General features: G+C 39.1%; 1 protein-coding gene across 1 annotated transcript in view; it reads right to left on the minus strand.

Annotated features, from left to right (window-relative positions):
- The window catches only part of lrp1aa (low density lipoprotein receptor-related protein 1Aa), a 223,070-nt gene that overhangs the window by 103,526 nt on the left and 92,260 nt on the right, over positions 1-27,284 (minus strand). Inside the window, exons 26-34 of the mRNA XM_082156602.1 lie at positions 26,837-27,001; positions 25,127-25,371; positions 23,167-23,298; positions 21,798-22,025; positions 20,743-20,917; positions 17,599-17,693; positions 16,129-16,278; positions 15,908-16,048; positions 14,167-14,292 (exon numbers count right to left, since the gene is read on the minus strand). Coding sequence (XP_082012728.1) covers positions 14,167-14,292; positions 15,908-16,048; positions 16,129-16,278; positions 17,599-17,693; positions 20,743-20,917; positions 21,798-22,025; positions 23,167-23,298; positions 25,127-25,371; positions 26,837-27,001 — 1,457 coding nt within the window. The remainder of the gene's footprint in view (positions 1-14,166; positions 14,293-15,907; positions 16,049-16,128; positions 16,279-17,598; positions 17,694-20,742; positions 20,918-21,797; positions 22,026-23,166; positions 23,299-25,126; positions 25,372-26,836; positions 27,002-27,284) is intronic.

Below are 27,284 nucleotides of genomic sequence, written 5' to 3' on the forward strand. Positions count from 1 at the left end.
AGTTGACCTCAGACAACAATATAAAAAAAAATTTAAAAGCCAGTTCATGACCCCTTTAAACAAAATTGGACACTCATGGGTGCAAGTTCCAACTTACATAACGGTGGGTGCCGTCATACTCGCAGCGCTCGATCTTATCAAGCGTAGCATCCGAGAAATAGAGCTTCTCCGCACGGTGGTCTATGGCGAGTCCATTAGGGGTGCGAATGTCACTGCCGATGATCACAAGGACATTGGCACCAGACAGCTGGGCACGCATGATGCTGGGAGACTGCTCGTTCCAGTTCGTCCAAAACATCAAGCTGGTGAACAGCAGAGGAATGGGAGTCAGTGACAAATGTTGAGTGCAATATTAACTTCATGTCTTCCTAATGCCATCCTGAATGCAACTAGACCCCCTTCCGAACGGGAACGGTTCATGAAAACTGTTCTGAATGTTGAAAGTTGTTGTGAAATGAAGAGAATGGACAGAAAAATCTCACTTCTGACATTCATCCAGGACGAATGCTCGAGGGTGGTCATCTCCTGACATGGTGACGACGACGTCCCGGTCGAAAGCCCCCCAGCGGCTCTGGTCTACAGTGTGACGGGTGATGGTGGACGTGGTGTAACTGGTCCAGTATAAAGCGTCCCAGGCTCTATGATACGCCAAGCCTTCCACTGACCCAACGTCTGCAGACAGAAAACATTGAAAGACATTTTAGCTGCTATATTATTGTAGAAAAAAATAGATAACGTTGTCTTGGAATTTGTCTGATGGTTTAGGGCTGCTTGATTATGGCCAGAATCCTAATCACAATTACTTTGGTCAATATTGAGATGACAAACATCCAGGGTTTGAAATTAATTTGGCTACTAAATGTTTAAGTTACCGGCCATTCAGAACTTCTACTAACTCTCACGAGTGGAGTATTTGCACTAAATCTGTGCAGATTTGGCTTACACGAACTTCCCCAGCAAAGTGAGTAAACATAAGCAGAGAATGTCTAATAAGGGGAGAACTTCCACTCTCAGTAAACTTCCGGCTTCTGAACTGGTTGCAGTTCCACTCTGGTTCCATATGAGGGCGCTCACAGGACGAGTGCAGAATGAATGGAGGTCTATGGCGCTATACCCCTCAAAATCCACTTTTCTCAGGATATCATTTTTTGTCTAGTAATTTGAATGTTGTATTCGAAAGGAGATGCAAAGAAATTACACATTGCTGGGTGTTCAATTTTTTAGAGTCACTTATTTGCTTTAAAACGTTTTTTAAAATGTCAATGACGTCATACACATCGTACGACCAGAGATACTGCTTTACGGCAATCCCTCAGTCACTTTGGTGCTTTCGCGCTCTGCACTTTCTTTTCTGTCGAGGCATCGACAACACAGCTGACACAGGTAAATACACAACACAGCCGACACAGGTAAACACACAACACAGCTGACACAGGTAAACACACAACACAGCTGACACAGGTAACTACACAACACAGCCGACACAGGTAAATACACGTGCTAGAAGAGTTTTGGTTTTGTCGTTTTAAAAGACCACGCCGAAAATACACACACACACACACACACACACACACACACACACACACACACACACACACACACACACACACACACACACACACACACACACACACACACACACACACACACAATGCCATCAAGCGGTATCTCTGGTCGTAATCAGTCCTTCACTGACCAATCAGCGTTCATTAGCAGAATGCTAGCGTGTTATGGGCAACAACAACTCAACCTGTAAGAAATCGAAAGGACATAAGTACTCCTTCATTCAACTTTCGACCTATAACCCATGTTGAACTTGCAAAACCAATCAAATCTGAGATTTCTCAACGGCAATCGGGTGAAAGAGACAAATTTAGCCGCCTAGCCCCATAGACTCCCATTCATTTTGCACTCATGGGCGATCGCCCCCAGTGGAACTCTGGAGGAACTTCAACCAAAATTCGGGACAATAGGACTTAATAGGGAGTGGGTAGGCTCTCCGTAGACGGGCTCTGACATAAGTAACACGCCCGATTGGCTCGTGATTTGACAGAGTTACCCGCCACAGTCGATTTTTACCTGCATTTAGTGGGTGTTAATTTCAAACCCTGCAAACATCATTGTTGAAGTAAAAAAAACTTGTTAGAAGTGTAAGTAAAATTACATCAAACTGACTTAAATGTAGGGCTGGGAGAATAAAATCGTTTCACCTAATTATCGCGATTTTTTTAACGATTTTAAAATAGATTTTTTTTATTACAGAATCGATATTAATTCAAATTAAATTGCTTTATTTTTGCCCTTGCTTATAGATGAGGTTGACAGATGTTAGCCACTTTCGTTTCAACAAATGTGTCGTTTTCTTTGAGTGTTGAGTGACGTAATATAAGTGGACGCGTGAAAGCGTCGCGAGACTGAATGCTGAGAGAGAGAAGACAGTAGAGCTGCACGATTCATCTTTAAAAAACTGTGATCTCAATTCAAACACCCACGCGATCTTCCTCCATTTCGTCTGTCTATTAAACCTTTGACAAAATCATATTGCAACATTCAAATCTGTGTTGGCGCTGCCGCTGAAATCAGCTTTTGATAAAAACATGGTGCTTAGAATAACGCATTTATCGATTACATTGTAGTGACTGTTAAAAAATGAATTTGTTATTGAATCATCTATTAAAGAGAATGTAGTACTGTATGATGCTTCTAAAATAAGTCAGAAAAATGTGATGAATTGATTTTGTAAATATGACTCATCTTATACATGTACATGTCTGTATAAGTGTATGATTTAACTTTCCCCATGGTCTAGTGTTAATACTTGTAGAATCGCAATTCTTAAAAAAAACACAATACATCGTGATAATATCGAATCAGGAGATAGGTGTATCGTCCCAGCCCTACTTAAATTAGTTGAATATTGCATAACTTAAAAAGTTGAAAATTGCTTAACTTATTTTAATGAGTTAAAGCAATGTTAAAACACGTTGTCATAACTTATTGATCATATAATTTTTTTATATAATGGTATGAATTATTTAGTTAATCATTGTAATTTGTATGTGTTTTAGTGTGTTATTACAGAATGGGCGCATTCATAACGCGACTTAATTAATAACTCATCTGAGATTGAGTTTCTCACGGATAAATATATAGAATCATCTGACGAAAAGCTTCACATCCATGTGGAAATAACTCGTTAACCATCTATTTTGCACCACGTTTACAGGCAATATCCAAATATGCGTGTTAGTCATGATTAAATTATATCCAGACATAACAACCATTAAAAACGGGGGGGGGGGGGGGGGGAGTATGGAGAGATTTGGAAGCAAATGGTTCATTGTTTGTTTGTTCAATCATTACCATGAATGGTCCAGAGACGCAAGAACTGACATGTGTTTTTTAATGCTAGATTTACTCCTGGCTTTAATTACATAACCGGTTCTTAGCCAGAGAAATGAAAACCACATGGTAAGAAAAAAGCATTTAGCCCTTAAAAAAAGACCAAAAGATTAAATATTGTAAATGCATCAAAGTGCATGAATTCTGATGAAATTAATTTTCTATATAACTCTGTCAGATGGTTACAATATTTGACGTACAACATTCCTGGATGATATTTCAACTATTTTTCATAGTCAGCAGTGAAATAGTATGAGTGCCTGAAAGCCCAGATTCATTTAGTACTTTACCCATTTCAATAAAACATTTATTACTACATAAGCTAAAGCATTCCTACATGTTGCAACTTACTCTAAAAATATCCTGCCTTTAGAGAAAACTATGTTTGCAAGTAGAGGATTTGTCTTATGTATATTATTTGCTTTTCATAAACTTGTAATTGTTTTGGGTTTTATCCAGTTAGCTAAAGGTAAGATTGAGTCTTTTATTGAATTGACTGGAATTAACTAAATAAATGATTTTGGGATCCTCCATATACTGTTTAAATGTGCCACTAAAAAAGTCAAATCAAATGGATAATATACTTATAAAGGGCTAGACTCTACAAATGAATCTATAAAACTCAAACAATATTGTTCAAAACCACGTCTCTGCCTAAAATAAGAGTAACTAAAGCTAAAGGATAGAATGAATCTGGATTTGATTGTAGTTTCAGACAGACAAACTTTTTCACTTCAGCAAAAGGAAGCCAACATTCTTTAAGGAGGTATTTCGGTCGAGAGTTTGCAATTATCATAATTATCCTTCATTCATTTGGTGTTTGTGGCAACAGAAGAATAAACAGATACGCACATCTTTCTTTGCTCGATTCTCTTGCTGTGAAAGCCAAAAGTCTTATGAAAGAATGAGTTTATTGTGTTCTCACAAAGGAACAGTCCGTGACTCCAGACTTTCCCAGTCCTGTTTGATTGTGTGTCCGCCGGCTAGAGCAATGATTCAGTGTTTGACTTGTTCTTTCTCCAGCTGTGAGCTGCTAATGGAGAGTTGATGCTGCGATCAAAACAACATATCACACACAACACATGGACTTGCTTTGGGCTGAGCAAAATAACTATAGACAGGTTTCCATCCACTTTTTGGACCATTCTGTTATCAACAAAGTGAAAATGTGCAGCAACAGCAACAACAACAAATTTTGCGGTCTCCATCCAATTGGCCGTTTACAGATATATGGTGTGTGTACTGATGTCATCCGAATTGACGCATACGTTTTGGTGTATCGTAAAATAAGTCTGCCCTTGAGCATTTCCATATATAATTTTGTGTACATCTCAATTCCTGTATCTCCAAGATATCTCCAACTCTTTCTAAAATGGAGAGAATAATAAGACAATTGCAATTGACCATCTTACTATGTACTAATTTCACAAATAATTTAAAGTACCCCTATTTTGCATTTTCAGATATTACCTTTCATGTAGTGTGTGATATTGCTGTGAATGTAAAAGGTCTGCATTTAGTTATTGTCTCTCAAAAGTCAAGTCACCTTTATTTATATAGCGCTTAATACAATACAGATTGATTCAAAGCAGCAAAAGACTCTGAACGGCCTGAAACGAGTGGTCAGTAACTCCAGTCTCACTTCCTGCTGAATCTGCGTAGGTTTGTAACAGATTTGCATAATGCCAGTCTATGTTCTTCATTGGCTGCCGTGAACAATGTCTACTCTGACCCTCAAACACTGTAGTTTATCTGAGACTGGAAGAGTTTGGTTCGTGTTGTTCATGTGGAGAAGACGCTGTTTTCTGCTGACAAAGCAAATCCACTTGGATGAGATTGATATGGTAAAACCGACGCCATCGTTACTGTTCGTATCACTGAGTATCAAGAGCTGAGGAAGATCCAGATCTGAAATTCAGATATGCTATTGAGCGTTTGGTTTCTGACACGGTCGACCAATCACAACAGACTGAGTTATCTGACCAATCAGAGCAGAGCAGCTCTCAGAGAGGCGGGGTTTAGAGAGACTGAATCCTTGATCGAACCGTTTCAGACACTGAGAGCATAGAGCTGATGCTCCAGTGGAGATTATGAGGAAATTAAGTGTTTTTTGAGCTGTGATGCTTATAAACCTGTTGTAGGAGACTCCAAAACAAAATCAGGAACCTTTAAAATAGCATCATAGGGGCACTAAATGTAAATAATATTTGGAGCCGTTACTCCTCTAGTGAACAGCATGTAACTGCCTTTATGCAATGAAGCTCAAAATTTAAGGGTCCATAAAAAAGCATTTTATTTTTATTTCTCTATATCAGTGTCAGTGTTTCTGAACTCTCTGAAACGCCTCCATTGTAGTCTTGAGTTTCTTCCGGGAACGAACACGTCACAAGATTCCTCATTTAAATAATTCATACGCAGAATAAAGAGGCGGGGCCTGGTTGAGTTAGTTAGTAGTGTGTTAAACTGGTGGTTATGGTAAGGGGCGGGACATTTCCCAAACACACTCGAAGCGCTCAACCAATCACAACACACTGATCCAGCAGAGCAATCAGAGCACAGTGTGCTTTTCAGAAGGAGGGGCTTCATAGAGACAGGAACTAACCTGGGGTGTGTTTCCCAAACAACGACATAACTCGCTGCTTAACTACCATAGTACGATGCGTCGTTGAACAAACCAACTAGCTAGTAGCGACTGTTTCCTGAAACCATATTGTCGCAAATTGGTCACTGAACCACGATGTCATGCAGGTGGTGGAGTAATAACTTCTTCTAATGAATCTGTTTGAGATCGAATTAATGCTATTTTGCTTTATTTCCAGATTCAATTGTAGGCTAATTAAAGTACATTCACACACGCGCACTCTTCAAAAACAACGCTTTAAATCTCTTGAAAAACGAAAAGATGTAAATTACATTTGTATGTATTCTAAATAAAAGATACAGATTGCACTGAATGTCGGCTTGCTTATTTTGCTCAAGATAAGGATTAATTAAGTCCACATGTCATGCAAACAAGAAACTCTGCTTCTAATCACAGGTCGAGAGCCGTCGCTCCAAACACACAACTCTGCGATGCTGTTTGCGAATGTTCGTTAGAACGATGGTTTTGGGAAACACCGACTCGTTGAACTGCTGATAATGACAGAACTTGCGAACATAGTTGGCTAACTTTGCTTTCGGGAAACACACCCCAGAGCGTTACTGACAGCCTGGGAAGAGAGGAGCTGCAACAATGGAGAATATGGGGAAAATAATCAACATTCAAGCATGAAAACCTGTTCTAGTAGAGCCTTAAAACAACATCAAGACTTTGAAAAAGGGCATAAAAGGGCCTCTTTAAAGAAGATTATTTTAATTATTTGAAACTTACTCTCAACCACCGTCTTCCGATCTGACCCGTCGTCATTGATTTGTTGAATATTCCCAAAGTGGATGTCGCTGTAGAAGATCCGATTTGCTCCTTTTCCGCCTCCTCCGCGGTAATCGAAGGTTAGCGCGATGACGTTTTTCATGTGGTCGGGGTCTTCAAACGGTTTGATGGGTGCGTTGAGGTTATTTTCGTCTGATAAGTGCACACTCTTTAGTATGGTACGTTCTGAATACAGCAGGTATCCGTCGTAGTCACGGCAACTCTGACTGTCCTCGGCTAGCATTCCGTGAGCGCAAGCACACGTTCGCTGTGCATTTCCACGGAAAAGACAGAGTTGTTGGCAGCCACCGTTGTTGTTCTTGCAGACATTAGTTCCTGTGAAGAGATTTGTTTGAAACAATATAGAAATGCAATATAGAATATTAATATTCAATAATAATTAGCATATAATACTGTAGCATATTGCATGTTATTTAAAAACTTAAAGATAATACGATTTTTATTATTATATATTATTTTCAAGATTTACTTTTTAGTGGCAAATTATTTTTATTTTCAACATAAAATGAATTTCTTATAAAAACGTAAGGAAAGAAATATATGAAAGAATTTTCATTTGCAATTTTTCATGTATTTTTGAATTAAGTGCTAGATAGGTCAATATATTTTTCCATGACCTTGTCTTTGACCCTTTAGACACCAATTACACAAAATAACTTATAAGTGCAACGAAACTGCAATTTGGAACAATTTGGAACCAAGTGGAACATGGAACATGTGATAACCAGTCAGAATCAAGAATGTAGCAATGCAACGGTAAAACAAATAATAACATTCACATTCCTAACAATTCTGTACATGATAATTTATGTTGTGTTCCTGCACATTTCTGTTAAGAGCCAAGTCAGATAACACCCACCTTGCTGTCGTGCTCTGTTAAAAACCTTGATGTCTTTGAGTTGGACGCCGATGCCCGTCCTCAGACTCACTGAATCTGTTGCGTTGTCTTTACTGCCGCGCTTTATTGAACCATTCGCATGAGTCCTAAAAAAAGAAAAATACTTATCTGTTGGGACAAAGTTCAAAGGCTCTTTAAATAGGGTTAGCAAATAAAATAAAGTTATATCAAAAACTCAATAAATCCTGTAGATTAATCTTCATGTTGGCTCTGTGCAAAAACAATAAAGAGGAAGATGATTTCTGTGAGGAGGCATTAATGGGTGGAGGTGTACAAATATGGTGCACTGACCGGTCACTCCAGTATATGTAGCTCTCAAACACAGATACGGAGAACATGTCCATGTTGTTGCTGGACAGCACCACCTCTCTGTTCTCCCCCGTCTCCAAGTTAATGCGCTCGATCTTATCCGTACGTGCGTCACACCAGTACAGCATATCTTCCTATAGGACACATGGATAATGATCAGGACATTTACTGCATGTACAGTGTGTGTTATTGTGTTTACAGTGCATCTATATTGAGATTTCAGTAATTAAGAGGAAGTTGCTTTGGTCTAGACAGGATTATAGGCATGACTTCTCCATCATACACAAGACAATCCCAGAATAAAGGAAGAAAAAAATAAGTCAGCATTGCATGTATGCTTTGCAGAAAAGTGAAATAAAAAATCTCCTCAAGATGGTGGACAAAGTGAGAAAAAAAAAAAAGAAAAAAAAATTATTATACCCATTATTTTGCTTTGCTTTAAATGAGGGTTATTACATCCAGCCTCTCTTTTTTCTCCTCAGCCCCCCTCCCCCCATCACCTCCTCAGAGCCTCCTCAGCTTAGATTGCCCTAGATTAGTTTATAGTCCGTCTGGCCTCCTCTCAGTGGGAGATTCGTTCTGCAGAGGCCTGCGCTGTGCTTAGGCAATACCTTGAGTTGTAGCCTCCTCGGATAACTGTCTCTAGGGTTGAGCTTAGACTCCTCTTGTTTTAGAGAGTCGTCCTGCTGAGTCCTTCGTTCCCCAGAACTCTAGTTATGTATTTTTTACCTATGAGATGATTCTTTTTGTGAGTCTCTTTAGTGGTATTATCTGTTGGATAGATCAAACCTCCTCTTGCTAAGTAACCATTCTTAGAGCTCCATACAGACAGGAGTAATGGTGTGGTCTTAGGAGCCTCCTCTGTTGACTGTCTCTTTGGGGTTGAGTGTTGTTAGGCTTCCTCTCGTTATAGAGAGTCTCCGGACGGGAGCCTCCACTCTCCAGAGCTCCGTGCAACAGTGTTATCAATACACTGGCTCTTCGAAGTTTCTTAAGAAACGCTTTTGGCTAGAGGGTTGTAGGTCTCCTCTCTTTTAGAGAGTTGTTCTGGCTGAAACCTCGCTCTCAGAGCCTTGTTACACAGTAGCTTTGAGAGTCATAGGCTCTTTGGAGCTTCCTCTGGTCCTGTTTTAAAGAAACACTGATAGGCCTCCTCTTGTTTTAGAGAGTCGTTCTGTTAAGGCTTCGCTTGCAGAGCTCTGTGCTGACAGTTGCATTAGGAGTAGCCTCTTTTTGGAGCCTCTTCTGTTATCTGTCTTTTAGGTTTGAGTGTTATTAGGCTTCCTCTCATTTTAGAGAGTCATCCTGCTGTCTAAAAATTTGAATCTTTGGTAAAATGAGTCTCTGCGTTAGACTGTCTATGGAGCAACGAGTATGGTTAGGCCAAGAGAGTTGTTTGTGTTCAGGCCTCTGCTCCTTGAGCTCCGTTTTTAGTACTCCCCACATTTTTGAGGGTCATCATAGAGAGTGCTTTGCTTCTTAGAGCTCTGTGTCACAGGTGTCCTGTGCCTAATATGCTTAGGTTGAGTCTAAATAAGTACTCCCCTCACTTATGGCGCTTTTCCATTACCAGTACCAGCTCAACTCGACTCGACTCGACTCGCCTCGTCTCGGCTCGGCTCGCTTTTCGCTCCGTTTTCCATTGCAGATAGTACCTCCACAATAGTACCTGGTCGTCATAGCGACGTCGCAGGAAACTGCCGTGACTTAATCTTTTACGCGAGACGCGCGAGATACACCCGCTACCCACAAACACAGGACAATGGAGGAAATCGAGTGTATGCTGTTTTTGTTTTTGTTGTTTTTTATTCAGGATACTCCGTCTGGCGCGTGCAATGATGACGCAGTGAATAGTGACGATTCTCTCTGACCAATCAGCAGTCTGCCTTGTTTTCACGTCACATTTTAGTATCGCCTCGGCTCGCCTCAGCTCGCTTAGAACCTCGCCGGAGGTGGTACGAAAAAAAGTACCTGGAAGCAGGTACAGGTACAACTTTTACACAGTGGAAAACCAAACAGAGCCGAGTCGAGTCGAGTCGAGCCGAGCCGAGGCGAGCTGGTACTGTGTAGTGGAAAAGCGCCATTAGAGGGTCATTATATTGAGTACTCTCCTCTCTAAAGCTTCATGCACATGCTTATGACAGTTCTCAAGTAGTAGGCTTTCTTTGTTGCCTCCTTGATAATCTGGCTTCTTGAATAAGCATATTTAGTACTCTCCTCATTTAGAGGGTCGTTATGCTGAGTACTTTGCTAATTGGGGCTATGTTCAGGAGTTAATCCAAGCTGGGAGGCTTTGTGTCAGCCTCCTTTAGTACTTTTGCTGCTAGAGTTAGGTTTGCTGAGTTGTTGGCCCTCTTTGGGCCTCCTTGACAAGCGGACTTCAGGTTGAGCTGGCTGAAATACAAGCGGCTCCTTAGACCTCTGTAGATCGGTATTAAGTTGTAGGGCTCTTCAGGAGCCTCCTTTATAACTGGCTCCAGAGCTTGGCCATTTCTCCCCTCGGTCGAGAGTGAAGCTAAATACAGTACTCTGCTCCTCTCGCTATGTCAGAGCGGTCCTTGTGGTCGAGTCTGTATAGTACTCCATTAATTTGAGAGGGGTTGTATGCAGAGTACTTAGCTCCCCGGGGCTGGATAACGATAGGCCTTCCTATCGCCTCTTTATAAGCAAAATAGTATCAGGCTGAATGATTATTTGTGAGCCTCCTTGATAGACTTGCTTTAGTAGAGCTTGGTAGGTACACCCCTTATTGAGGGTCACTATGCAGAGTACTCAGCTTCCCCAGAGCTATTTTTAAGCTCTGCTTATCCAGAAAGGGGTTTCCAGGACCAACAGTGTCAATCCCCTTGCTTGAAGGTTCGTTATGTTGAGTCTTGCTCCCCAGGACGCCCATCTCTGGAATCCGATGTGTTGTGGTTATTGCCGTAATGCAAAACCTTCTCATTCGAGGCCTCTGATAGAGGGTTAAGTATAGAGATTCTGTTAAACAGAAAGGTTGTAGGCTGACAGGATTAAGATAGAACGAAGTCAGCCTCCCTAGTGGTTCTAGGGGTCCATGCTTGGGTCCCCTGAAAGTGACAGGCCAAGGTCCCTTTTTGTCTCTGGTCATATTCCCTTAGAGGAATTTTTTCCTAGGATAAATGATTACAAGCCTTTGAGCTCTGCCCTGGGTCAAGTCCTTCCATGTGACCTTGCGAGGTGAATGGTAAGATTGTACTTGCTCATTGAGGCATGTAGCTCAGGCAATGACCGTAGCGAGTAATTGTCAATGTGACAGCGAAATACTGGTGTGTACCTTCTGAGAATTTAACTCTGGCAGTTAGGCCTTTTGAGTTTTTATTCTTGTGCTTAGTCACAGCCAATCTGGCATACATTCCCCTCAGCATGACAGAGAGGACATTTGTTCCTTTATTAGTGTCCCAGGACACAGTGCAAGTTCCCATTCGAAAGGGAATGTCTCGGGTTACAAATGTAACCTTGGTTCCCTGAAAAGTGAAATGAGACATTCCAATGAGAGGTGCATCTCGTTTCCATGCTTCTGGACTGCCTGCATGGTCCCTTCAGATGAAGAAGTGGATGACATGTTCTCTAGGCGCCCTCTTTATATCTCACGGTTGCACTAGTAGTGACGTCATATGCTGTCGCCGGCCATTACAATTGTCACGTTTAAACATATGCTTCAGACACCGGTTGGGGTTAAGCTTTCCCCCATTAGCATCCTAGGACGCAGTGTCTTGTTCCCCTTCTCAGGGGACCGAGGTTACATTTGTAACTCGAGAATTAAAAACATTTTACATTCACCAGAGCACAAAAAACTGATGGTGCTCTTGCTTTTTCTTTTGAGGGTGTTTAGCACCCAAATACATAATGATATCTGTAAAACAGCAATAGGCCTACTTTATCTTATAGAAAACAGCAGTGAGGTTTTCAAACAATGAAGGCGCCCTAAATCAATTATTGACCAAATCAAACTATTCATGATTCAAAAATGTATGTTTCAAGATCAATGCATATGCACTGGCAGGATTTGCGATTGATGCAATGAGTGAATCGTTACACCGCCTAGTCCTTAGTTTAAAACAACTGTGTTATAAAGACATGAATGTGTCATATGCACCTGATAGTCAACGGAGATGCCGTTGGGCCAGCTAATGCTGACGTTCACCAGCACGGCTCGATTTGATCCGTCCAGACGAGATCTTTCTATACGTGGATACTGACCCCACTCCGTCCAAAACAGATACCTGCACACACACAACCACCAATGCTTCATTCATGCAGCAGAAACTCACAATAAAAGACAGGAAGTCAGGGTCACGCATATCTTACCCTTTCTCAGGATGCACAGTAATGGCCCGAGGTTTGTCCAGTCCTTGGGAGATGACCACATATCGAAACGAGCCGTTTAATCTGGCCACCTCAATCACATCAAAGCCCTGGTCCGTCCAATAGATGTTGCCTACAGCACACAGCAGACAGGAACAAGGTCAATTTATGGATCAGTATTGTAATAATGCTCTGAATGCATGTGAAAGTGTCAAAAGTGCTTAAAACGCACCGGCGATCCAGTCGACAGCGATGCCCTCCACGCGCCCGATGCCGTTAGTAATGACGTCCTCTCTCCACGTTTGATCTCTCTTGGCTCTGCTAATGGTGCTCAAACCCATGTCAACCCAGTAGATGGTGTCATTATCTACATGACAATAGAAAGAACATGCACATGAATTATAGTGCATCCCAATAGAGCATTATGGATGTGCAGCCGATAAATCTGTGGCAACTGCGTGATGCGATCATGTCAATATGGATCAAAATCTCTGAGGAATTTTCCCCTTGCTGAATCTCTGCCACGGAGAAGCCGATGTGAAGGCAAAAAAGGGTCCAACCCAAGGTGTACCAAATAATGTGGCCGTAGAGTGTAAATCTGAAAACATAAATCAGGAGTGTTGAGACTCACCGGCATGAAAATCAATCCCGACGGCGAGTGAAGTGCCTGAAACCGGTACCAGGGCATCGGACTTGTCTGCAGGGTCCAGTGGGATTCCTCTAATGCCCTCATGAACAGAGTACAGCAGGAATGACCCCACACCTGAAATCAACACACAGATTATTCCACTACAGACAGTGTCATGTCCACAGGTTTGTGCTTATTAAGGGATTTTAATTCTTTAGAATGCCTTCCTTTATTATTTTTTTGCTACTTTTCAGATTTCTTCCTGCACAGATTATGTTGTTTTACACTTGTTTTCCCCTCTAAGACTAATCCTAATATTCAAAGGTGTTCAAAAGTTTGTTCAAAAAGTATTTTCTGCTCACAAAGTCTGCATTTATTTGATCAAAAATACAGTAAAAACAGAAATACTATGAAATATTATTACAATTAAAAATTAAATAAATTATATGTAATTTATTTATGTGATCAAAAGCTGAATTTTCAGCATCATCTTCAGAGTCACATGATCCTTCAGAAATCATTCTAATATGTTGATTTGATGCTCAAGAAACATTTCTTATTACTATCAATCTTATTATCTTATTATTTTTGTGGAAAACGTGATAAAAAAAATTCTCAGGCCACTTTGATGAATTGAAATAAAAACTTTTGTTACATTATAAATATATTTAGTGTATTAATATATTTAGACAAAGTATTATTGTATGTATTAATTGTGTATAGTACATCAAATTCTAGCTTTGCCACAAAATGTTTGGAAATTGTGGTTAAAATGTTTCTAATTTAAAATGAATTCTGTCTGATTTATAATAAAGGGATAATAAAAGGGATTTTTTAAATTCACTGAGCTTTTTTTTAAAAAATACTTAAAAATACATTTAAAACATTTGTTGAGTCTGTAGATAATAAATAACAAATTGGTTGATAATTGCAGAAAAACTAGTAAACCTACAGTATTCAAAATGAAGTGTTTGAGCAGTTTGTTGCTCCTCTGTGTGTTTCTGATGGTGTTTCCAGCTGTTCTCTGAAGTAAATGCAAACACTGTGGTCTATTGTCCCTCCATGCCATTTTCCCAAAAGGAAGTCACACATAATTGACAGTTTGAATGTCAGGTGTGTGTATGTGTGTATGTGTGTGTGTGTGTGTGTGTGTGTGTGTGTGTGTGTGTGTACCCTCGCAGGACTGCTGTCCGCTCCTCAGGCTGTATCCTGCGGTGCACATGCAGGATCGGCTCGAGGGAGACGTGGGTAGACACAGCTGAGAGCAGTCACCATTGTTGTTACTGCACATGTTTGAACCTGATGATAAACACAGCCAGAAAAACACAGTTCACCAAGGGGACAATTTCAGTACAAAAGCCTGCATCTACTCAAAAAATACCCACAATCCAGTTTAAGCGGATGCTATCTGCACTGAGACTGTTTCAGTATTTAAATGAAGGCACGGTCATTCTTTTCAGCACAATCACTCCTTTTTTCTGTGCTAATAGGTCTCTCTTGTAGATTGTTCCTTATTCATAAAAATGACATACTGGCACAATGAACTGGCCTGGAAATTTCAATAGAGTGCATTAGTGTTGGCCACTTTTTCGGCGGTGTTGGTTCCTGATAATTTTCCACTAATTTTTTTCCATAGGGATTTGAAGCCATGAATCAAAACAACCAGCAATGAGGTGAATCACAACATTACAGACTTTGATTGGGAGCTAAAAAGTATTTGTCAAAAAGACAAAGGTACAGGACTCCGAACTTCATGACTTTAATGAGGGGAAAAAACCAAATCCCATGAAGCATTGCCAATGACATTATCAAAGTGAAAACAATGGAGAAATACAAAACTATTCACTTAAAGTTGTTGATTATATTAATAGAAACAATACATTTAAAAATTGTAATAATTAAAAAAAATAAGCAAAATTATATATATATATATATATATATATATATACACACACATATTTATACTTATTAATGGTCCCCCGGGACTTTTATTAATAAAATAGTTTTGCTACTGAATTTCTACATTATATTCCTCAGCAACGAGGTGATAACATCGCTGTTTTTGAAGTAATTAAACTCACAGACTCATTGTTTGTAAAGAAAGAAATGTTGACAGACACAGGTAATTCACACATGCATCTCTCTCTCTCTCTCTCTCTCTCTCTCTCTCTCTCGCTCTCTCTCTCTCTCAATAATTAATTCAAATAAATACTATAGTTCATTCATTCAAATAAATGTGATCTCAACACACAACTTCATATCTGTGTCTGATTTAAAGCGACAGAATGCTAGATATAAATAGCCTTTAACTGATGAAAATAACCATCATTTTTATCCTTCCAGTCAAATATCACACTGCAAACATCATTAACAACTTTAACTTGTCAATGCAGGAAAATGACCACGGTATGAGCAGGAGAATCCACAGCTAGCAGTGCATTAAACCATTTGAGTGCACTCCGCTTCACGTCGGGCTGTTCTTTGGCTCTATGTCATGCATTCAAATCGTTTAATGCACAGATAGTTGTGGATTATCCCTTAAATACATAGTATTTTGCCAGCATAGCGAGAGCGACTCTATTACGTCATTTGCTGGTGCTTCATGGGAGTGGGCGGAGCTAAAGAGCTCTTTTGGCACAATTTGCTCGCCGCAACTCTCTGATTGGTGGAGTGTTCTGTACAGCATCATGGGTAATGTAGTTTTTCATAAGTTGAAATAATGTGGCCTCATGGCTTCAGCAAATGCATATACCATCAACCAACAACCTGATAACTCACAGTAGGGCCGTCTTTAAAGATTTATAAGTTATTGTTAAAAATCAATTTCCTTATGAAGAAAAAATCAGCTCAGCACAGATTTTTTGGGTGTCACTTGAATGATTCCTTATACACTGCATGCAAAGGATTGTTGAACCTGTCTGCACGGTCTCATTGTAGATCTTCATGTGCATCATGGGAGATGTGCTGTTTCTCAACACCTTCCAGTCTCCTCCATCACTCTTATCACACGTGCCGATCTGATCCGTGCCCTGATCCGCCCACCACAGCTTATCACCTACACAACATCACTCACATCATTATTATTCAGTAAAAGTCAAGGAATTGCAGGATCTTGCAGTGCAGTGCTATATTTACCCATGATAGCCAGCGCAGAAGCTTTGTTGAGTTTGCCTTTGACCGCGTCTAACACCTCGAGTCCTGATCCGTCCAGCTTGCAGCGGTTAATGGTGCTGTTCCCAGAGCTGACCCAGTACAGCTGCTCCGAGTCGAAGTCTATGGCCAGACCTGCAGAACAGAACGCAGACACACTTTATATCGCTTTCTCAACCGTTTCAGAGCATACACTGAACACATTATCATGAAGATCATCAGACACATGGGGTCTCATTTTCTAACCATGCATAGAAACGTATTGATGGTCTAAAACTGCGAGCGAATTTATGATCAAAGTCTTACAGAAACATGGAAAGTTTTAAGTCAAAATTGTTGTGTACAATATCACCACTTGCTGAAAAAGTCACACAATGTAACCTCCATTATTCCTGAAACTGTTCCTCTAGTTCCTACAATTCACCTTTTAGCCATCACCTCACTTAACAAGTGTTTTAACTTCCTTGACTAACTAAACACAGGGCTCAACAGTTCTCGTGTCTTCTTCTTGCCTAGTTAGCCCAGTAGCTGATATTACGTCATCTAGCGACGTTTAGCTACTTTTTGAGCAGGCTTTAGCTACAGTCAATGTTTTTATTTTTGGAAATTTAAATGTATAATTTTATATTTACTGTACATATATATAAAATCAAATTAAATATATCAATAACTACATTAGTTAACATGAACAAACAATGATCAATACTTCTACAGCATTTACTAATCTTAGTTAATGTTAATCTCAGCATTTACTGATACATTTATAAGATCAAAAGTTGTATCTGTTGACATTAGTTAATGCACTGAACACTAATATAAATTGTTTTATTAACTAACATTAACAAAGGTTAATAAATGCTGAAAAAATATGTTACTCATTGTTAGTGTTAGTTAATGCAGTAAAAATTCTCACTTAAAATGTATTGTTTTTAATATTTTGTTATACATAATTTTTTACAATTATTTAATGATTTATTAAAAATTTTGCACATAAAATGTATTTAGTTAATTTATTTTAAATTATTATTACTATTTATTTAACAAAAAAAAAAAAAAAGTTCAAATTTGAAATGCATAAAAGTACATGTCGGAGCCATAGCCCTCTCGAGGTCCTTTCCCAAGTCCTGTTTCCTTCTCTACTAACATTGCTTCCTGTCATCTCCACACTGTTTTATTTAATAAAGAGACTAAAATAAGGGCTAAAAAAGTATATTATCAAAAGATGTAAGACAATATGTTTCTAGAAACACAGCAGACTGAACTTCCTCATTCTCTCACACTGGCAAAGTGTTGTTGTTAGCATAGGAAACTGCAGTTCGGTGGATGATTCAGATGTTATCCCCTGAAGGTAATGTATCTGTCTAATTAGTTTTAAGTCCTAATGTGTTTCTACAACCCAGTGCAATCATGTTGTAAGCTCGTTGAGGCTGAACCCCTCTCTCAGCTGTCACTCACCCACTGGAGCCTTCTGATCGGTGAAGATCACGGTATGGTTTGTGCCGTCAGTGTTGGCCATGCTGATGTTATCGCCATCGGTCCAGTACAGCTTCCTGGACAGTTCAAGAAAACACATGAGAATAACTGTTATATTGTTAGTATTATTTCAAGATGAAAACTTACTGGACTGAAACAACTTAGGTTTACTTGATTACCCATATATGTGACCCTGGACCACAAAACCAGTCACATGGGTCAGTTTTTTGGAAATTGAGATTTATACATCATCTGAGAAATGAATAAATAAACTTTCCATTGATTAATGGTTTGTTAGGAAAGGACAATATTTGGTCGAGATACAACTATTTGAAAATCTGGAATCTGAGGGTGCAATAAAATCGAAACATTGAGAAAATCTCCTTTAAAGTTGTCCATTTATGTTCACGATTGTGCGGCATTCACTCACAAAAATAAATGTTTTATACATTTACGGTAGGAAATATACAAAATATCTTCATGGAACATGATCTTTACTTAATATCCTATTGATTTTTGGCATAAAAGTAAAATCGATAATTATGACCCATACAATGTATTGTTGGCTGTTGCCACAAATATACCCGTGTGACATGTGACTGGTTTTGTGATCCAGGGTCACATATCTTTTTTTATATGTTCAAATGTTAGTATTAAATATGATACATATGATACGTTTGAAGAACGGTTTATTTGTTCATCTTTCAATCATCATATTGCATTGCATTATATGTTTTAAAACTACAGAGCTTTGATGATAAAACTAAGCATTTAAATATATCTTACTAAGACATATTATTGGCAGATATAGAGACAGAGATATTTCTATGCAGTTTATGTAAAGATCTCATTGATTTACATTACAATCAGAATTAATCTTACTTTTTGTCAATATAAATATCAACATCTGCACCAAATTGTGTGGTTTTGCTCAGTTTGGGCCTCTGAATAAAACTCAGCTGTTTTTTCTCCTTGATCATGAGCTCATGTTGTCCTATATCATAATATATGAGCAATATTTTGTCTAAAGGTTCAAAAAACTATTCCATAAAAATAAAAGAAATCTGACTATTGTTTCATATGTCAGGGTTTAAGCAGTTTATATCCTTCATCAAAAACTCAACTTAATTAACCAGAATCAAATTAAAATTTCAATATGGCATTGACTGGTGTCACGGTTTTGGTCTTTGTATTTTGGGACTCTTACTTTGAAGTTCTTTCTGTTCTGTTTAGTTCCTGTTTCCTTGGTTGTCATAGTTATTCATTGTTTAAATGAGTCTCACCTGTCCCTCATTGTTACTGTGTATTTAAAACTTCAGTTGTCTTCTGTTCTTTGTTTTTGAAGTTTCTTGCTGGAACTATGTATAGTTCCGGGTGTTTATTAAATGTTAATCTGCGTCAATCATCTTTGTCTGGATTATCAAGTCAAGCCAGCGCGTGATTTATCTTGATCTAATTATTTAATCAGCATGTGCTGAGTGAGTGTAAATGTGTTTCTACTGTGAATGAATCAGTGAACAAATCATTTTAAATTAATATTTTAAATGAGCGAATGGTTCTCGTTCACTTTCAAGAGAAATCAAGAGATTTCGGGATTACCACATAAATATTTAAATTAATTACGGTCATAAATTATAAAACGGCTATTGGGAATGTGCCATTAAGAATTATTACAAACTTGCACGTGGAACATGCAGATGTCTTTTTTTTAAACTATGGGTGAGTGTTTCACTCAATTATTTTATTTCATTATGCGCTTCATTTCCACTAGCATGGAAGACGGTAATGAAGGATGATCACAAAAAGCAGTTTGGGCACTTTAACTAAATAAATATATGCCCTGCGGGTTTAATATATATATATATAATATGCGCTTTATTTATTTACGTGCGTCTCAGAGCGGCTCCGTTCACAGTAAATGCTGCTCTGCATGAACTGTTATCATTAGCATGCGTGGAGTGTCTTAAACTCCATCTCTGCATGTGCTGTGAGTTTGGTTTGCTTATAAAGTTAATCTGGGAATGCAACATGCGCCATTTCATTAGATTTGTAAGGTAAATCATTTATAAACCTACACCAACACAGGAGAATGCGTCAATATCTTTCTAAATATGCAAACTGTTCATCGCGATTCCAAAATTTTGATGTCCACATGTTCTTGTTCAAGAAATTACAGTGGCTTTCGCATTTCTATCATAAAAAAGTGGCCAAATATTAAAGATTAAGTAAACATTTGAATTAAATGTTGCTTGGCCAATATTAAACAAGGATTTGATCTGCTGTAAAGTGTAACAACACCAGGCTGTTGACGCCCTCTACAGGCCTTTGTTATAATGCATAATGTGCATAAGATGATTGTTTATATTATGCATATTATGTATTGTAACAGTGTTGTTCTATAAAATCATATGATTACTTGCTTTTGATACTTTTTTCCGATTACTCGATTAATCGTCAAAATAATCGACTGATTAGTCGATTACCAAAATAATCATTATTGACAGCCCTAAATGATTTATCTATGCACATCATTATTATATCTCGTAATCTTGAATCAGAATAACTTCCTCTCCCTCTTTCAGCATCTCTTCTCTTCTCTAATGACGAGGACGGGGCAACCTGTCACTCACATGAGATCCACCAATAGCAAACCACAACCAATCAATTCCCCACGGACAAACTCAAGCCCCGCCCACATTTGTTCTTGTTCCAGAATCCGTTTTGCTCCGATGTACGTCACAATAGGGAGAAAAGGCTAGCGTAACTTCTGTTTCATGCCTACTGTAATGGTTGTTCAGATTAAAATGATGTATTATTAATTGTATTATTAAAATATCTGTTATGGGGTACATTTAAAAACTCTTATAACAAAGTTGGAATGTTGTGTCTTAATGTTTTTGCTGCAAATTATATAGATTTTTTTTATTTTTAATGAAAAAACCCCCCAGTGCAAATGACAATATCCTAAAGCCTGTACTCTATGTCACGATGTCGCCCAGTAAAACATGAGTGCATGTGGTTGATCCTGTTATGCATCCATTTCTCTGCCTTTAGGAAGTAAAGCGTGTAGGAGGGCAGGGTTGCGTGTGTAAATGTCTCAAGTGTTTGTTGTACGAGTGCGCTCACCCCAGTATAGGATGCAGCACGAGGCAATGGGGCTTGTCCAGGCCTTGAATAACAGCGTTTTTGAAGGAGCCATCCAGTCTGGCCACGTTGATCTGTTTCTTATTGCCGTCATAGCTGGTCCAGAAGAGATTGCGTGAAACCCAGTCCACCGCCAGACCATGTGCGTTGGGGATATCTGATCACACGCATAATAACCATTTCCAGATATTAATTGTTTAAATCAATTTAATCAGATGAAAGACACAGAAATCTAAACATGCGCATTCAGTGCATTTCCACAGGGATAAACATCTGGACGAACAGAAAGACTGATGGTAAAGTGTGAGTCATTATTTCATCATAAAACCCAACATGTCTGTAATTTGGTTTTGAGGGCTGTGCTAATTTTACTTAAACAGCACTCACTAAAAAACTCTCGACTGTAAACACGACAGCACTTCTGCACTGTAAACAATGACCAAGATTCTCATACACACAATAACAAGATTTCAACAACAACATCCTGATATTCTGAAGCCTTGTGTGAACTCAGAATAGAATTATTAGATTCTCTCAATGGGGTAATTCAGCCAAAAATGAAAAATCTGTCATCATTTAATCACCTCCATATCGTTCCAAACCTGTCTGACTTTCTTTCTTCTGCAGAACACAAAAGATATGACTATTTTTGTCCATATCACGAAATTCATTGTGGTCCAAAATGACATTGACTTTCATTGTAAGGACATTTTTAGTGTTCGACAGAAGAAAGAAAGTCAATGATGACAGCGTCGACAGTGAAAATGATTATAATGTACGTTAAGTGTTATTCTAACAATCTTAATTTATATGATTTCCGTTTTCAATGAGTCTGTATGAAGTCATAATTAAATAGTCTAGTAATCTCTAGTAAATTCATCCACTAGCAAAAGGAATTCACATATTATCATATATTACAGATATATCACATATTCACATATTATCACATATTACAAATAAAAGCAGTGTTTTAACAGTTATTCTCTGCTGTACATGTGCATCTGCTTTTATTCCAGTCAAGCTGATGAGTGTTGTACCTGCAGACACCACTGTCTCTATTCCTGTGCCGTTGATGAAGGCCCTCTTGATGGTCTGAGTCCGAACATCCGACCAATAGATGCGCTTCTCCAGAGCGTCGTAATCCACAACCGTGACGTTGTCGATGTCAGGGACGGTGAAGGAGATGATGTAGTTGTAGTATGGATTATAGATGTCCACTCCTCTTATCTCAATCTGACGAGCGTACAGTAGGAACTGACGCGACTCTGGAAGAGAGACAGAGAGACTTGTCATGACTGGAGACAAAAAGGAAGACAAATCGAACCCGACAAAAGGTCACTGGAAAAAAAAAAATTCCCAGAGGAAATTAATTTAAATGCGAGGATCCATTCACATTTACCAGTACCTTTTCTGCTGAGTTTACAGACATTTCCTTCAACCCTAAAAAAACTCAAAAATCAATACAGAGAATTCCTTCATATTAACACAGTACATTCTCAGGGTGTTGTTGGAGTATATAAGGGACATTATTTCTCATACGGGAGAAATTTATTCTGACACGTATATGCGCAATAGACTTCGACTGTAAGAGCATTACTGTAAAAATAATGCATTCATGTTGTTACGAACTAAGGGACAAGTCTATTATCTTCAATAATCAACAGTAGGTTAGGCTGCGTGAGAGAGATGCCAAGATATCGATCGTTCCGCCAAAGCAACTACAGAAAAAAACATCTTTAAAAATACTTTTTCACCAAAAATGAAAATTCTGTCATCATTACCTCACGATCATGTTGTTCCAAACCCATATGACTTTCTTAATTAATAAATCATAGAAGTCGATATTTCACTATTTAAACAAATATTAGGATTTATAAAAAAAATAAACAAATGTATTAAATTATTATCTTGCTCTTCTACATACTATATAATGAAAGTGAATGGTGACTGGAGCAAAAATCTCCATAAACCTGCCATATAAAGTTGACCTATGGTATAAAATAGATTTAAAGAATCTAAATATAGGAAGCAAGTTTGTATGAATTAAATTTATGCTGCTTTATAACGCTTTCCATGCAATTTTTGGAGCTCCACTCCCATTTCACTTTTATTGTATGGAAAAGAGCAGCATGGACATCCTGCAAAGTATATGGATAACACTTTATTTTGATGCTACTCAACACACATTCTACAGACTATAAGTAACTTTGCAACTACATGTCAACTTCTTCTACTAACCCATTAGCCATAAACTAACACTACTAATACTCTAATGAGAGTAAGCTGACACGTAATGAAAGCTAGTTGGGAAACTGATGAGACTCAGCACAGATTCTGTCAGGATGTAAATGAATCTGAAGATGATAACAGGTCTGTTGTGCCGCTGGATCGAGCTCTAGTTCGTACCGTAGCAGGTGTGGTTGTCTTCACTCAGTCTCATGAGGTGAGGACAGGCGCAGGAGAACGTCTGGTTATAGTTGATCAGGCACAGGTGAGAACATGGACCCAAACCACCGTTAGCAGCACACGGGTTCGGCGCTGGAGAGAGAGGTGAGACAGACGGAAATGAAGAGGAGGTGAAGTATTGAGCTTTATTGTGTCACTGCCACATTCAAATTTATGACCAAGAAACCAAACCAGCTGAGACACTGATGACAGATTGATATGTCGACCAAGCTGAGCAGATTAGAGAGAGAGAGAGAGAGAGAGAGAGAGAGAGAGAGAGAGAGAGAGAGAGAGAGAGGTTTGATGAAAAGTAAGACAGCTAAATCCAAAGGTTAAAGGTTTAAAACAGATAGAGGAACTTCTGAAAGCATGTCTAAACCAATTCATCCCCTCTGTCTGCTCCCGTTAGACATGAATAAACAGATGTCTGCCTCTATAAGATGAAGTCAGTGAGCTAAACTATCATGACAAGTTTATTCACAAGCTGCATTATTAAGCGCCAAACACCATCAACATGTGTGTCCATCAAGCTGACTGGCCCTTCCCTCAAATTGACCCACAGTCTTAAAGTTTGCACATACTTGCATAACTAATCAAACAATTAAAAGTAGCCTTCACAAGAAAACTTGAAAGAGTGAAATGATCTGTGATGTCCAGACAACAAGCCACTTTTAAAAGCTTCATGTTGATTATTGGGGTATCTGGAATCAACTGTGCTTGAGGAGATCAATGCCACAAAGTGATCAAATGAATCTTCATTATTATTAATAATACTTCATTAATAAGCATGCCAAAAAAAGGAATTGCTGAGAAAACTTCAAAGCAACCTTGTGCATTCAGATTTAAAATTGTCCTGAGTAACACTGTCATGTTGAATTTGTTCATTCACTAATTCACTCATTTAGCCAATCAATTAATCAAAGCAACTACAGATTTCTCGTTCAACACATTTTCAATTAGTAACACAATAAATGAATCTACCATTTTGGCAGACATATAAGTATACAGTATATACTTTTATAGGACACTTAATATGTTAAGTGAACTGTGTTTGACTAATTGAGGCAAGATTTGGGGGAATTTTGTTGGTGTAAAGCAGGGGTGTCCAATCCTGCTCCTGGAGGGCCACTGTCCTGCAGTGTTCAGTTCAACCCCAATTAAACACACCTGAACCTGCTAATCAAGGTCTTACTAGGCATAATATACACTTCCAGGAAGGTATGTTGAGGAGAGCTGGAGCTAAACTCAGCAGGACAGAGTTTGGACACCCCTGGTATCAAAGGCTTGTTCACACCAAGAACAATAACTATAACTATAACTATAACTATAACTATATTAGCCTCCACACCAACGGACGATATAGTTCTGTTTATAATAAGCACTGGCTGTAGTTTTGTCATCTGCCACTTTAAATGCTTTTTAAAGTCTTTCAAGTGGATTCTGATTGGTTGTCAATGTCGTTCATCAGCTGGGGAAAAAGAAAATCACTTCAAAAGTGATTACAACAATATCGTTCCTCTGTGGTACCTCCAAACCAGTTAAATGCAAACCCTACAGGCAATTTCATTGGTCAACTCAATCATCCAGTCACCTGTCAATGAATTTGACTTCATGTATTCATGTATTAATTTTCTCAGAGCTGAGAAAATAACAAATAATGTGATTGAGATGACATGATTTACAGGAAAAGAACACTATTGGAATCAAATTTTGGAATCCTTTAGAATCAAGCATTTCAAATCAGCTCTTTATGGAAAGTTTACGTGGCGGTACAGTGATGGAATTAGATTGTTACACCATGGTACTTGTGACATATACCACTGTGACATGTGACATATACATGTGACATAAACCACTGCTTTGAAACAGGAGTTAGTAATATTGATATAGGAGTAACTCTGAAATAAAGTTTGAAGATTACCTTGGGGTTGTCTAGATGGGTGGTATACCTGCAGATCAAAAGGTTGCGTGTTTGTTCTCTGAACCACAGTGACATTGTTTCCTGTCCATTTGTTGGCTTTGGCCAGTGTGTTTGTGCGCCAATCTGTCCAGTAAACCTCTCCGCCATACATTGTCACAGCAAACGGATGCGAGAGATACTCGTGTCCTCTGAGCACCTCGATCAGTCCTGACCCGTCATACTTGGCTGAATAGATTGCATCCGATCTGAGACATAAGACATAAATAAACCATTTCTATGGTCATTCATTTCTGATAGGAAGCACAAAATAAGAACCAGCTAATTAGGGTTGTCGGGATCACTAGAGGCTTCCAGGAGCAGGATTGGACACCACTGGTTTAGGGATTGGGAAAGGGTCAGGGCCACTCTCTAGCAGAGTTTAGCTTTAGACCTGATTAAACACACCTGAACCAGCTAATTAAGGTTGTCGGGATGACTAGAGACTTTGCGAAAGGTATATTAGAACAGGTTGGAGCTAAACTCTACTGTAAAGTGGCCTTCAAGGAGCAGGATTGGCACCACTGGGTCAGGGATTGGGATAGGGTCAGGACACTGCTTGGTTTGTTCTAGGACAGGGGTATCGAATCTTGCTCCTGGAGGGCCATTCTCCAACAGAGTTTAGCTTTAGACCTGATTAAACACACCTGAACCAGATAATCAAGGTCCTCAGGATCACTAGAAACGTCCAGTAAAGTGTGTTGGAGCTAAACTCTACAGGACAGTTGCCTTCCAGGAGTAGGATTGGATACCCCTGGTTTAGGGACTGGGAAAGGGTCAAGGCCACTCTCTAGCAGAGTTTAGCTTTAGACCTGATTAAACACACCTGAACCAGCTAATCAAGGTCCTCAGGATCACTGGAAACGTCCAGTAAAGTGTGTTGGAGCTAAACTCTACAGGACAGTTGCCTTCCAGGAGCAGGATTGGATAACCCTGGTTTAGGGAATGGGAAAGGATCAGGGCCACTCTCTAGCAGAGTTTAGCTTTAGACCTGATTAAACACACCTGAACCAGCTAATTAAGGTTGTCGAGATGACTAGAGACTTTGCGAAAGGTATATTAGAACAGGTTGGAGCTAAACTCTACTGTAAAGTGGCCTTCAAGGAGCAGGATTGGACACCACTGGGTCAGGGATTGGGATACGGTCAGGACACTGCTTGGTTTGTTCTAGGACAGGGGTGTCGAATCTTGCTCCTGGAGGGCCATTCGCTAGCAGAGTTTAGCTTTAGACCTGATTAAACACACCTGAACCAGATAATCAAGGTCTTCAGGATCACTAGAAACTTCCAGTAAAGTGTGTTGGAGCTAAACTCTACAAGACAGACTTGCCTTCCTGGAGCAGGATTGGATACCCCTGGGTTAGGGATTGGGAAAGGGTCAAGGCCACTCTCTAGCAGAGTCTTGCTTTATACCTTTATGCTGTAGGAGCATGACCTACTCTCTTAGTGCAAAAAATGACATATTTGTTCCTTATTTAGTTCATACTAGTACCTTAAAGGAACGTACTACTACTAAAATATACCTTTTAGGGCTAGATAAGATACAAAGTTGTCCTTTTAAGGATACTGCCCCAGTGACAAGCTGTTGTATCTTTCTAATTTAAATCTAATGATACAATTTAAAAAAAATAATTCCAGAGAGAGTACGGGTTTAGTACATCTCATTAAACATTACCTGGCATCTATCCACAGAATGCGGCGCTCCAGGTAGTCCACAGTCAGTCCGTTGGGCCATCCTCCACTGCCCGTCTCCTTATGGATGGTGCGTCTGCCATGTCCACTCATGGATGCAGCCTCTATCCTGGGCATGCTGGCATCCCAGTCTGTCCAGAATAGGATTCTACAGAATAAGAGCACAGATGAGGGCTTTTTCTATGCTGCTTACAAACGTTTACTTAGTCTCAAAAGCAAAAAGTGGGAGAATTCTTTATGGAGTTGGCTTTTACTATATGGAAAATAGCACCGTGAACATTCTTCAAAAATTGTCTTGTATTTGGAACAACATAAGGTTGAGTGAATTATTTTTCAGACTTGGATGAACCAGTGGTTCTCACTTCAAGGCACCCCATTCTCAAGACAATATTTGAAGGTAATTCTGGTACTTCTGTTCTAATGACAAAGCT

This window comes from Leuciscus leuciscus (genome assembly GCF_965113295.1).
Source record: "Leuciscus leuciscus genome assembly, chromosome: 23".
Taxonomy (NCBI): domain Eukaryota; kingdom Metazoa; phylum Chordata; class Actinopteri; order Cypriniformes; family Leuciscidae; genus Leuciscus; species Leuciscus leuciscus.